Here is a 13,559-nt window from a genome sequence, read left to right as displayed (position 1 = left end):
AAAGAGTGCTGGCAGATGGGCGACAGCCTGGGTGAAAGGACAGCTGGCACACTGCATCTCAAAAACAAAATAAGATAGGACTGCTTTACACTGGAATGAATAAAACTTCAGCCTGTGAAAAAACAATCTCACAGACACCTCTTGTTAAAAAAAAGAAATGCAGGTTTCCATCAGCGAATTCAAAGAGACAAAAGGTTGCATAATATTGTTGTTTGTCTCAAATGCAGAGAAAAAACAGCTGGTGTGTGGGTTTAAGGTATCAACTTGCATGAGCGCAGGAAACACCCACCTATAGAGAACCCTTTCTCCACCCACATTTTCCTGTAGTGTTAACTAATTAAAAGCCAAACATCAATGACATTTCATATTCAGGAACATCAAGATTAATTTTATGATTCAGTTCAATGCAGTTTATTCATAAAGCACCTATAAACAACAATCAGATAAACAACTGCTAAAAGGTCTACCAATTCCTTTGTAGTAAAAAAGGCACTGGGTCAGCTTATAGCTGACAAATGTAGAGGAATAATGTACAAGTGCATTTAACTCCTACATCTTTCTATACAAAAGTAGATTGTAGCTTTCTGCCATAGACTTTAAAAGAAAACCTGCATTGCTGTGGCACACTCTCAAATAAAAACAAGTTCCTTATAGATTGTGAATGCAAATGGTGTAGATTTGTTTTCCTGCTATGCAAAAACACCCTGGCTATTAACAGTCAGGATATTGTAGATGTGTGGTAGGCTATGGGAGTCCAGAATCTCTGCAAAGGCCTTGTGAAAGAAGTCAGTTGAATTGGGAAAACATAATTGTTAAACCAAACCTTTAATGAATTAGGGGTGCCCTGATACCATACCAAGTACAAATACTTGAGTTTAGGTGCTTGCCGATTCCATGTGCCGATTCAGCGTATTAGTATCGGGTATCGAACCTGATATTAGTATCGGTATCAGACACCACTGTCACAAATGGTTCCATTTTCTATCAGAGAAACATCCTGTATTGTTCTAAAACAGCACCACTGAACAATGTAGAGAACATTAAAATTTACCTCAAAGACACAGTAGTAGTAGTTCCACACGCACACAATTATACAAAATCGTTTTACATTTAAATAGTGAATTTCATTATTTTTTTCCTTAGACAACTAAAAAAAGAACTTTAATAGTTGCACATCTAAAAACAACAGTTCCTCAAACAAATAAAATTGAGACTAAATGAACCAAAGTTTAGTTCTGGTAGAACAACTGGCTATGGGTCACTTTAGTGTTACATCACTGGACTCATAATGCTCCATTCAGCTCAGCGCTTACTACTCTTGAAGTCCACAAAGCAAGTTTGCAGGCACTGCAATATCTGCAAAGGAAGAAGAAAATGTGTTTTTAGAAGTCTATTATAGTTTATAATTGTGTCAAGCCTCGACAATCTTGGAATGAAATCAGCCATAACGTAATGACCACCCTATCTATTGAAAAGCTTCCCCATTGTGCTGCCAAATGATGCATAACATGTCAGTTTCTTGACTTATCATATTTGTCCCAAAAAAGGAAAAAAATACAATTAGGTGTCTAATTAAATAACAATTCCCATGCTTCACATTACAACTCATTGTTATTAAAGTAACTTTAGGATTTTTCTCGTTCTTTTAAGGGTTACATTATCTAGATTCAGTTTTGGTTTCTGTTCAGAGCTTTTTTGTCTGTGTGTGTATCAATGTTTAAATAACCATTTAGCAAAGGTGTGACAGTTTCCTTTAAATATTGCTAAACATATTCTAATTGTTACCAGCTTGAATTATCTGTATTTTATTTTAAGAGCCGTATATAATCAAAAAGACAGCTAAAATAGACAAGGTACTTTTTTATCTGAAGCAGTTAGACCACAGTGTTTTTTTCCCAAAGAGTTAAGGTAACAGATGAACAGAGACAACTTCCGTTAAAACTTCACAATAAATGTCTTAAGGAACTATTCTATGCTCTGAATTAAAAGTTAAATTAATTTACGTAGTGGGCAATCTGTTTGTAAAGTTGAGGAAAGATAATAAGAATTATGTTTTACTAAATGAGATATGATATTTCTGTCATATCTCACACAGCATTCCCAAAATTATTCTAGTCGCTTTCATTGTTAAAATAGATTTACATTCTTCACTGCGATGCATTCGTAATGTTACGGCTGACTAGTGTCTAACATTTAGATTTAATGGTGGGTTTGTAGCAATTTAAGTACGGTACCAATTTTCTTTGGCTTAGGGAGATTCAGGTTCTCCATGATTTTCACAAACTCCTCCAAACTCTTGGTTAGGCGGGGATTGTACTTGCGTTCCTCACCAACTGTAGTAACTGTCTGACCTAGTAAACAGAAAAACAGAAAGCTTAGATACAAGGTAATAACATTGTAGAAAAACTATTTAAAAAGGAATGCACAAGAATTATATAATGTAATTATATTAAAAACATTCAAGCATTTCTTCAGTGCATGAAGCCTTGAACAGGACATGAATAAAAACATTGTAGTGACTTCTGAGTGTTGAAAATTATGTTTTTCAATTACTATGCGCTGGCCTAAAATAATTTTTCAAAGTAATTTTGTCACTGTCTGTGAGATAGAACGTAGTTTTAAGAAATTAAGCATGTGGGTTTTCAACCAACCTTTGTAGTCATGTGCTGGGTAGAGGAGGCAGTCTTCAGGCAGCTTGAAGACGACCTCATGGATTGACTTGTAAAGCCTTTCAGGAGAACCTAAGAAGAAGGACCAAGATTAAACTCTAAAGTCAAAAGCTTGTTAAAAATATTTAATCAAAAACTTCAAACTGTTAAAAAAATCTTTTATAGGTGACTGAATTATTCAAGTGCCATTTTGTTTAATGCAATACTGCCCCCATGTGTCCCTTGTGTTTAATCACACATCTAAGAACTATGGGAACTATGGGAAGAAGACGACTGACTATTATATGAGACGCAAATCGTAATTACTCCAATACGGGAAATTTACAAGAAAATACTACTACGGGAGCACCCTGGGACAGAAGGGTAAAATACGGTAGATTCCTGGCCAAAATGGGAGACTTGACAGGTATGAGGAAAGACCGTGTGCCTACCCTGCTGGAAGTCTGTTCTGCCACAACCTCTGATGAGCAGAGCGTCCCCAGTGAAAGCCATGCTCTTGTCCCCCAATACCAGGGTTATACACCCATCAGTGTGTCCTGGTGTTTCTCTCACTATCAGACACTGGTGATTAGAGATAAAAAAAGGTAAAAAACATTAGCTGGACACATTTTTTCCTCAAATCTATTTTATCAGATTATTTCAGCAACAATTTTTCACCATTTACTATGTATTAGAAATAAAATTACAACATCCTGATAAGAAAATAGTAAGTAATAAATAAATAAATAAATAAATTAATTAATTAACATGAAAAAAAAAAAGTTGTCCTTGCATGTTTTCCGAAGGGGATGTTGTCCCCCTCTGACAGCTGAATATCTGCTGAGGCACCGCTGTGTTTAGAAATGGCGCTCTTCAGTCCCTGGATCTGTTTCTTCATCAACCAAGTGCTGGTTACGTGGTCTGCATGGCAGTGGGTATTAACTACCATAAACACACACACACACAGTAGATTTTGTTATTCGAAATAATTTATTGTCAGTATGCAAAGCTGGAAATACTTTAATAAATGAAAAGGTCTAACAGCTGTATGGGCCGGTGTTCAGTTTATTGACGCCCAATAGCAAACTGCCTGGCAGGACTATTAACAGAATGATAATCATATCTGTCTTTGTTAAGTAACATCGACTTTGATCTAGTACTGACTAGATCATCTACTTTTATTATTCTCAAGGAAACGTGCAGGTTATGCAAGCACTGAAACATTATTAAGCTGATAATAAACTTGATGAAAAAAAAAATCTTTTTCAAAACCTATCTTTTGTGATTATGGCTAGACAGATTACCCATCTCAGAGAAAGCCATTGTTTGTTTCTCCAAAATGTAAATAATTTCCTTCACACCAATCCAACATTTTTACCCTGCTATTAAATACTTCTAAGGAGATTTCAGGGGGTTTTCAGCTGTATTGATTATAGAGTACCGTAATGCAGTGCTACCTTTTCCCTCATTTGCTGCTACAAGTCAGCAATTTGTCAACTGCTTCTGCATGTAAAAAAATACTTTAAGTTGCAAAAATAACAAAAACAATTATGGATGATTTGATTTGCCATTCCATGTTAAGTAAATGTGTTGGCAAATTCATCGTTAGCGCTCAAAGTAAGGAGAAAAAATTAACCATGGGGAATAAGTTTAAAAACTTTCAATTGCATTATATTGGGATGGGAACTATCCTCTAAACAAATTAGCATAGATGGCAAATTTATAATTGATGATGCAAAACAATGTTTCAGTGCTCATAATTACAACGATCGCATTGATTTGTAGACTTTATAATTATGTTTTATAAAGTTACACCGTAATTATTGTAATTGTGTAGACAGAAATTCCCTCTGCATAGCAGGCAGCAGACATGGGAGATATTTCTTCCAGAGTAGTATTTTATTGTGTTTTTCTTTGTTGGTAAGTGATAATGCTATTTTTCATAGCAAGACGAACAGTAGCGCCTTGTCCTATTTTTTTAATTCCTAGAGAAGAAAATGATCTGCTACAGCAATTTAGGGTTTGTCAAAGATCTAAAGTTTATTATTATTATTATTTATACACTTAGCAGCTAGGTTGATGTACTTTAATTGGGCTTCGAAATGTTTAATAAGAGAACACAGATGAGTTTTTGAGGTCATGCCATGACAGAAATTGCATTTCCCAACCCATTTGTGGTTGCAAAGATACCTGCAATTTTTAGATTTAGCCCCAGCTCCTTCACAAACTTCAGATCTCTGTCGAGGGTCTCCTTCACGGGATCAATGATGACCGCCTCTTTAGTGTTTTTGTCTGCTAGCAGGTAAGTGTAGGTGGAACTCTCGCTCTCAAACAGCTAAACAGGAAAAACAAGAGGGCGATATCAACAGTTCACATCTTGCAACTAGGGACACATACATTATGTTCTTCTCTACATTATTAGATAGTAATTGTTTTTAAATGAAGCCTAAACAAGTTACTTAATACGGGAGTTTGGAGTTCAGGTTGAAGAAGTAAAGAGACCAAAATATGTGCTTTTAGGTTAGGATTCCCTGTGTGACAATTTGTTTCTCTGTGCCGAAACTACTTGTGGTCAATATGTAGTTATTTATAATAAAGCTTTGGAAGATATGGAAAAAATCGGTATTCAAACATCAAATAATGCAATATTGTTTTTAATAGCTGCTGTCGTGGTTAAAAGGAGCAGGACATTCAACTGTAACTGTAGAAAACACCCATCTATTTTACATCAACTGCAATGTCATTATGATGCAGCGATAAAGCTAAATAAGCTCAGAGTTTTTTTAAAAGCTAAAACAGAAAGAATACATGTTAATCAGAGTAATGTTAGCTAAAGGACATTTCACCTGAAAAAACATCAAAATCTTGTCTGACAATTACCTTACTGTACTTACAGTAAGCTACGGCTAACTCTGTTACGTTGTCAAATTCAGAGCTGCAGCACTGTCCACAAGTTTGACCATTAAAAAGTTTTAAAAAATACACATACTTGTCTGAAGATCGGTGCTTCGGGATTCGCCATCTTGGAGCCGTATTACTTGATGTTTACTCGAATCAGCTAACGCACGTGGTAGACGCGCCCTCTCAAGAAAGTAAACTAATGACTGGAGCTGCTGTGGTTGTTCCGCTCACATATAGCCTCTCAACCACGCCCAGATTACCTAACAAAAACTAGTCTGAGATATGTGATCTCCAAGGGTGAGACAGACCAAAAACATGCTGCACGACCATAAAAAAAACCTGCTTTGTCATCATTACTCCACTCTTAATCTTTACAGAATTGTGTTTATTGCTATGGTTGTAAAGGTAGACTATTGATTGAGGATGTTAATAATTATACCTAATACTATTTGAGCTTTTAACTTATTCAACATTACTATTACATTTAAGAATAATAGCAAGGCAGTGATATTGGATTTGATCGAACAATTGTTTTTTTTAACATGTCCAGCCTTGTTTCCACTGTGAACTTGCAGGCCTCGGAATGCCTCGCTATATTCTCCAAAATTAGTTTTTACAAAAACCTGTGAATCAGTAAACGCAGGTCTGCCTCATCTTCGAGCTATAGCATGTGAACAAAGTAGATAACTGTGCAAATAAAAACAAGCTTTAGGCACATGTTTTATCAACATGGGGCTGACTTGAGACTAGAACATTTCTTTGTAAACAAAGAATTATTTAGACGCACGTTATATTGTATTTGACATTTGATCACTTTTGGGACAAAAAGCGAAAATCATGTGAGAGGCTGTTTGAAAAGCAAACTTTACTTGGAGAGCACTTTCCATACACAAAACAGATACAAAGGCTAAAAACAAAAAGACTTCATTACAATGAATGGACTAATGGAAAGTATAGTTGGAGTATTGAGATCTAAGAACACTGACAGCCAGTTCCAGATACACTGCACAGAGTGGGTAGAATAATGCTGAAGTAAAATCAAAATTTTTCACCTTGACTATGATAGACAAGACAGTGATTCCAAAAATAGACTGATTTTGAAGCTGTTAAAGCAGACTAACAGTAAGCTTCCAGAATGGTTACAACATCAACCTGTTCTGAAGATTACTTGATTGTGAAAACCGGTAGTATTCCAAAACCAATCAATTTTAATGAGGTCAACAAAATTTGCCAATAAAAGTGGACTTGCTAAGCAAGATTTATTATGAATATTAAAATTTCAGTAAACAATAATGAATACAAGTATGTTATCTGCTTTTGTTTTAATAACTGCAGTTATGTTAGCACATATAATAAATCAACAAATGTTTGGAGACTTTGCTATGGCACTGTGAATCCTTATAACTTAATATTTTTTCATTATTATTATGATAATTCCAGTTTTTTCTTGAGTTCAAACTGTGAATTGTTTCTAGTAATTATAACAACTGAAATTGTTGAATTTGAAAACAGTTTTGTTTAGATACAGGTCTCAGAAACTATTGCAGGTTACAGTTATTGAGTCAAAGGACTGAAAGCAGCACAATCATACAATTTGAAAAATAAAGAATCCAAACAGATTCAAGGTATTGGCCTTCTTTTTTTCACATATAGGTTATCTATACAAGAGCCAAGGTCATTACAAGGTTCCCGAGATTGTTCTTCAATAAAAACAACTTCTTCATAACCCCTGTGACTGGTGGTGACAGTGTGGGTGATTAAATAATATATATTTTTACCAAAATGCCATCCAATAGCCCATGCAAAAGAAGTCACCTGTACCAGTAAAGCAACATGATCATAAAATTAAACCTTGAAGGCATTTATTTCCCTTAAACATGTTTTGTCCATTCATTCCTTCAATCATGTTACAAGTCAAAATATTAGATGTACAGAGTAAAACACACACATTTAACTTAAGTGCAATACAAAAACTGTTAGTAATTTTATAAATAAAAGCATTGTTACAATATTTTTTACTATCAAATTAGATTTTATTCCATTTTTATTTAAAGCGCTGTTATATTTACATCAGTAGCTACACCCCAAACAATAACAGATTTTTATGTACATAACTTACAAAGAACAATAAAAGCACTTTATGGTAAGCTGTAGGGGTCAGGTTTGCTGAAACAATTTTTTGTGTGAATCATTCTGTAGCTATGTCACTGACTTTATGATTTTTTTTCTCATTTTCTTCTTCAAAACATTCAGAGTCCATGGAGTCCACAAACGAGGTTAGCAGGCACTGAAATATCTGCCAAAGAAAGAAAAGAGAAATGATTAAGAATTTATAGTGTCGCAGTTTTCCCATTGAATTGGCACAATGGAACCCACAAATTAACACAGCTTACAGCTGAACTGTGAAACAAAACTGATTTGATACCCATTTTATCTGGCTTTGGGAGATTCAATGTGTTCATGATCTCCACAAACTCGTCCTTTGACTTTATGAGACGAGGGTTATACTTGCGTTCTTCACCAACCGTGGAAACAGTCTGACCTGATTCACAAAAACACATCCAGTCAGTATTACATGTAGGACTTTTATGGTATAGTTTTAGCTTAGAACCCCACTGATTAACTACAACATAGTGGTACATTTCAGTAAAGTAGACTATATCTCAAAAGTTAATTCAGTAATTCAATGCAAAAGTGTAAACCAAATATGATGTACAGGAGATTCATTATATACACTAATATACTTAAAGGTTTGTTTTACTCTTGGTATTGACTAATGATTTACAACTAATGAATAAAGTCTCTAAATTCAGTTTTCCAAAACTAACTGTTGGGGACTCATTTCTACCGCAGCTTTTCCTTCCACTCAACATTCCAACAATATGCTTGGATACATCTCTCAATTTTTTTTTATTATATCCCAATTTGTTTATTACTCTATTTAATACATTTGTAAAATAATGCTATAAAAACTGTCTTGTAAATTATGAGACATTATTTTTAATTCGATAGGATTTTAAACATTAGGTACATGTGCTTATACTAACCTAAATAGTCATGTGCTGGGTAGACGAGGCAGTCATCAGGCAGAGTGAAGATCTTGTCGTGGATTGAATCATAAAGGCATTTTGCACAGCCTGTAGTAGAGATGTGACAGTTTCAGAAGATTGAAGATACTTCAGGAGTGTAAACAATGAGAGCATTTCAAAATATTCCATGTTGAAGTTCACATAATAGCTTAAAAACATTACAATAATTCCACCAAGACAGATTCTGAATCCATACTTCAACGGCTCATTAAAAGACTTTTTCTACACAAGCCAATGAGGTAACTCATTCCTATCATTCAGATGGCTTAGTGAATGAATGAATTTAAGAAATGCAGGGTGCTGTGCCCCGAGGACTGGAATTGGGAAACTCTATTTATGTAATGATAGATCCATTAAAAACATACAAGTCATGACATATGCCTACCCTGCTGGAAGTCTGTTCTGCCACAGCCTCGGATAAGCAGAGCATCCCCAGTAAAAGCCATGCTTTCATCTGCTGACACGAAGGTTGTGCACCCATCCGTGTGTCCCGGTGTTTCTCTTACAGTCAGGTACTACAGAAAGAAACAACAGTCAGCTCAAAGCATGTCAGATCTTTTTTTTTTATTTGGCCATTTCAACTGAAATATTCCTAATTTTACAGCGCGTGAATTACAAATAAAACAAATTTAATGTAAAGCTGACAAGGACATTTTTACACCTGATCTCTGAACAACACTGAGATAAAATACTTATGAAAAAGTTTTTTAGCTTTATTACATGTTTTCCAAAGTAGATTTTGTCGCCCTCTGACAGCAGGATATCTGCAGAGGCACCGCTGAATTTAGAGATGGCACTTTTCAGTCCTGCAATTCTTTTTTTCATCAACCCAGAGCTGGTTATGTGGTCTGCATGGCAGTGGGTATTCGCTATCAGAAAAAAGGGAATAAAATACAGGTTACAATATAGGCATTCTGCCCTTTGCATCTGTTTCAGGTCATTTCATACCAGACTTTTTCGGGTACGGAAAAGAAGTTGTCTGCCACTTGGTGTTTAGAGTCAACTATGCTTCAAGCCATACCCACCAAGAGGATGTTTCCTACCTGCTTTGATGACAGAGGATTGAACATAACCTGCATTAATTAGTCTACCATGCAGAAATGTGGGTATGACAGAGAGCATAAGGGATCACCACCCAGCTCTCTTATCAAGATAAGGCTATTTTAAAACTGTGGTCACCCCGCTACGAGTGGCATATCTGCTAAGCAGTGGGCTTTGGGATAATTGCCCAAGCAAGTAGCTCAACTGATTACCCAGCTAATATCAGATTGTTAAACCTTTATTACTCTTTAAATAGAAGAAAAGTAAAAGTGTATAATATTCTGCAGAATAGGCACTTCAAAACTACTACTAAATTTAGCCGGTCTTCTGTCTATATTTTTTGCTTTGTCTATCCATGAAGATCAATATAAGTAAATGTTATACAGAACAGTAATATATTAGTTTAGCAGAAGAATGAATAAGTATTCCTTTTCTCGTAATAATAGTGATCCCATTGTATTATCTCTTTAGATTTTTTCCAAATAGTTGTGTAAATAAAGTGAAAAGTTGCTAGCCTTGTTCAAGATTATCAAACCGTAGCAATCTCATACAGACACATGCCCATGTGACCACAACACATAATAATTAATAATTTTGTAGCTCATCCACAAAAACACACACAGATACCTGCTAGTATCAGCTTTAGCCCCAGTTCCTCTACCAGGTTTAAGTCTCTGTCAATTGTCTCCAGCACAGGATCAATGATAATGGCCTCTCTGGTGTTCGTGTCTGCCAGCAGGTAGGTGTAGGTGCTGCTCTCCACCTCAAACAGCTAAACAGAAAAAAGACGTGATAGGCGTTACTCTACAATAATTGCCAACAGACAATAAAGGTCACGTATTGTCTGTGACCTTTATTGTGAAGTCCAGCTCATCTTCCTCAGATAATGTTAGTGAGTATGGTGAAGACAAAGGAGAAGAGAAAGCAGATTGTAATGAGAACGCAGTGTGTGAATGTGAACTTTTTTTTTTTGCATGATCAGTGTTACTATTATGATGTAAGCATTTCTTATTTGGGAGAATGGCGAAAAATATGTTGAATAAACTTGAAATGCAAATATATAACGGTCATTGAGAAAAGGTAACAAAAAGTTGCCAATAAATTTAGATACTGCATTATGGAATTGTAAAGATAAAGTCTCCTTAGCTGTAAAGAAAATGCAAAGTCATCGTGACACAAGCATACTGCATCTGTAAACTTCAGTCTAGCTTGACAGGGTTTTAACACACCACCAAAAATACTAGACTACTAAGTATTAAACTGTACGTCATGCTAGATGCTAACCCTTCATGCGTCCTGTTATCTTACATCAAGAATGAAGGTATTTTCAAGACTCGTTCCCTTTAATAATAATTAACCCAGAAGTTCATATAACGTGGACCTACTTGTCTGAAGAGCAGTCCTTCCGTCTTCGCCATCCTGGAGCAGTAGAACCTGGCGTTCCCCTGCAGGTCTACGACAGAATTCTTGCCGGGAGAGAGGCGCCTGCTTTGGGTTGCCGCATAACTCGAGCCCTCGGTGTTGGCTCCGAGACGAAGCGACAGAGCTACAGCCCGATGGATAGGTCTTACTCTGGTTAATACAGAGCACATTGTCGTTTTCTGTCTGAACTAGCAGCTAGGCTTGACTGGATAACCACCAGCTGGTTGGGAAGCAACGAAGAACCCGAAGCCTAATATTTTGACGTTGTTCTTAAGACCGCTGCAGATACAAACAGATTTAAAAAAAAAAAACCCTGAGCTCAGTCCCGTTTGGAAGCGAAGCTATTACTCGCTGCTGTTTCCCTCGGTCTTTACAGGAGCTTTGCCTGCCACTATACCCAGAATTAAGACTATATAGCAATAAAATCCGCATTTCCCGCTTTGATCGGCCAACCCACACAACCTGTCACCAAACTGGGTCAAAAAATGTCAGCTGCCGCGCGCTAACTGTTCCCAGGCGCGTTCGTGGGGCACGCAGACAACATGTGTGGACTACGTGACAAACGTAGCATACAGTTCCATACCGAAACCAAACCTTACTTTGTTGTGATGAATGTGCATACTCATTCATAATAAATACGCAAGCATGCACGCACACGAACAATTATTTCCAAAGTCGTTTGGGTAATCTTTATTGGATAGCAATCACCTTACTATATTTTAAAGTTTTAAAGGGGCAGTATCTTGTATTTTCCAGGCATATAGTTCCATTTTATAACACAGTCAAGTAACTATATTACCTTCAGTTGCTATAAAAGTGATATCAAATATGACTTGAAAGAGTTTTGACTTAGTAATTTAACATTAGGGCCTCTTTAAAAGTTTCTACTCTTTATGTAACTCCACCTCCAGGACGTTATCACAAGGAGAGCGGAAGGCAAATAAAATACAAAAGGAGATAATTGTAAGAAAGAACAATATAATGAAAAGGCAAGAGGAAATGTGGATAAAAGATTTAGGATTAGGCGTACAAGTTTAAAAAGTGGTCTAAATATTATAGAATAACATTCATCAGGGTTTTTTCTGATTGTGGAGAAAAAAGAGTGGAACATATGACAAATTGTTGAAAATACAGAGAAAGAAAGAGAATGGAAAGGACAAATGTTCAAAAGCAATGTTTAATATTTTAGGGAAGCCTCGATTACAAGGTATAATTCAAGCACTTATCAAATGTTTACAAGACACAAAGTTAGCTGGAAGAATTTAATTAATTAATACATTGAGTTAGTCTATGTTGCTTATATGGTTTAGGCTGCTGGAGGACAAACTGAACACTTTTTCTCACTCTGTTTTCTTCTTGTGCTACTTTCAAATTTGCATTATTTGCTATTATTTCACCTGTCAACTTTATTTTTTTGTTTAGGTTTTCTTCTCTCTAGAAGCATTCAGGTGTTTTGTGATACCTGGACAGGGAGTGCCAACTGAGATAATGCTGCCAACAGCTAAATGTTTTCTCTATCCTGCTATTAACTTTTTGCTTTTCTTTCACATAGAAAGTAATCCTATAGCTGTTTCTGTTTTGTGCATCTTCTCTGTCTTTTGGAACCCCCATTCGGACATGGCAGATGGATGCTCGTACTGAACCTGGTTCTCCTCAAGGTTTCTTGTTCAGATGAGATTTTCCACTCTACTGTCGCTTTATGTATGCTCAGTATGAGGGATTGCTGCAAGGTTAACAACACAACATAAAGGATTGCTGAGTTTAAAGTTGTAATGGAAACTCAGGGCATGTTTTAAATTCTTTTAGTTGAATATTACATATTATTTACAGATCTGTATATTTTATTCTATTATTCATGCACTTTACGTTTCTTAATGAATTGGTACAGTTGGACTTATCTTTGTCTGGTATTAAAATTTTACTATCTTTCTATCATTGGTTAACAAATTAACTGTTATACAATTTATGTTAAATGCGGAGTGTTGAAAAATGCACAAATGAAAAAAAAATAGATAGCAGATAGATAAAAGCTGGACATGGGCTTAGCAAGAAGTGGGGCCCAAATTTTTAGGGCCTTGGTCAGCTGTGGCCCAAAGTATGGACTTATTATTATGCGAGTTTTAACAAATTTATGTGGAAATAGAAAAAGGTCAGTGGTGTCTGAAAGTGTTTTTTGTATTCATCTATTGTCCTATTCTATATTATGACCATCAAATTGGCATTTTTATTAAACTAAGTTATTTAGAATTATTGTCTGAATACTGAATGGAGATTACATACCCTTTGGCATTTAATGTCTTATAGAGAAATTGATGTGGGGTCTAAATTTATGTAATTGTTTTTACCATTACTGTAATTACATTAACATTTTATATTCTACTGTTTTCCACAGCTAAAACATGCCAGACATTACAGAAGAGTACTTGATTATAGTTTTCTCTGCCGCTCTGATAAGTCC

At 35.7% G+C, this 13,559-nt stretch overlaps 2 protein-coding genes across 2 annotated transcripts; both read right to left on the bottom strand.

Annotated features, from left to right (window-relative positions):
* Positions 1 to 387: 387 nt before the first annotated feature.
* Positions 388 to 5,797, bottom strand: ethe1 (ETHE1 persulfide dioxygenase). Its single transcript, XM_044116424.1, has 7 exons — positions 5,638 to 5,797; positions 4,839 to 4,983; positions 3,442 to 3,590; positions 3,101 to 3,230; positions 2,652 to 2,741; positions 2,235 to 2,351; positions 388 to 1,356 (listed from the first exon to the last, which is right to left on the bottom strand). The coding sequence occupies exons 1-7, from the start codon at positions 5,668 to 5,670 to the stop codon at positions 1,313 to 1,315; spliced, it is 708 nt and encodes a 235-aa protein (XP_043972359.1). The 5' UTR covers positions 5,671 to 5,797; the 3' UTR covers positions 388 to 1,312.
* Positions 5,798 to 6,394: 597 nt separating this feature from the next.
* LOC122830758 (persulfide dioxygenase ETHE1, mitochondrial-like) lies at positions 6,395 to 11,791 on the bottom strand. The gene is made up of 7 exons (XM_044116421.1): positions 11,065 to 11,791; positions 10,307 to 10,451; positions 9,359 to 9,507; positions 9,024 to 9,153; positions 8,597 to 8,686; positions 7,975 to 8,091; positions 6,395 to 7,845 (listed from the first exon to the last, which is right to left on the bottom strand). The coding sequence occupies exons 1-7, from the start codon at positions 11,269 to 11,271 to the stop codon at positions 7,799 to 7,801; spliced, it is 885 nt and encodes a 294-aa protein (XP_043972356.1). The 5' UTR covers positions 11,272 to 11,791; the 3' UTR covers positions 6,395 to 7,798.
* Between the last annotated feature and the right edge of the window lie 1,768 nt (positions 11,792 to 13,559).

The sequence above is a fragment of the Gambusia affinis genome, linkage group LG05 (assembly GCF_019740435.1).
Source record: "Gambusia affinis linkage group LG05, SWU_Gaff_1.0, whole genome shotgun sequence".
In the NCBI taxonomy this organism is placed as follows: domain Eukaryota; kingdom Metazoa; phylum Chordata; class Actinopteri; order Cyprinodontiformes; family Poeciliidae; genus Gambusia; species Gambusia affinis.
Note: the sequence above shows the minus strand (reverse complement) of the source record. Positions and strands in the feature narration are given on the sequence as shown.

Coding starts and splice junctions, on each gene's coding strand:
- ethe1 (XM_044116424.1), bottom strand. CDS start 5,670: ATGGCGAATCCCGAAGCACCGATCTTCAGACAA. Junction 3,591..4,838: donor GCTAAATCTAAAAATTGCAG/GTATCTTTGCAA, acceptor TGTTTATGGTAG/TTAATACCCACTGCCATGCA. Junction 1,357..2,234: donor CCCTAAGCCAAAGAAAATTG/GTACCGTACTTA, acceptor CTTCCTTTGCAG/ATATTGCAGTGCCTGCAAAC.
- LOC122830758 (XM_044116421.1), bottom strand. CDS start 11,271: ATGTGCTCTGTATTAACCAGAGTAAGACCTATCCATCGGGCTGTAGCT. Junction 8,687..9,023: donor CAGAACAGACTTCCAGCAGG/GTAGGCATATGT, acceptor TCTCTACTACAG/GCTGTGCAAAATGCCTTTAT. Junction 7,846..7,974: donor CCCAAAGCCAGATAAAATGG/GTATCAAATCAG, acceptor TTTCTTTGGCAG/ATATTTCAGTGCCTGCTAAC.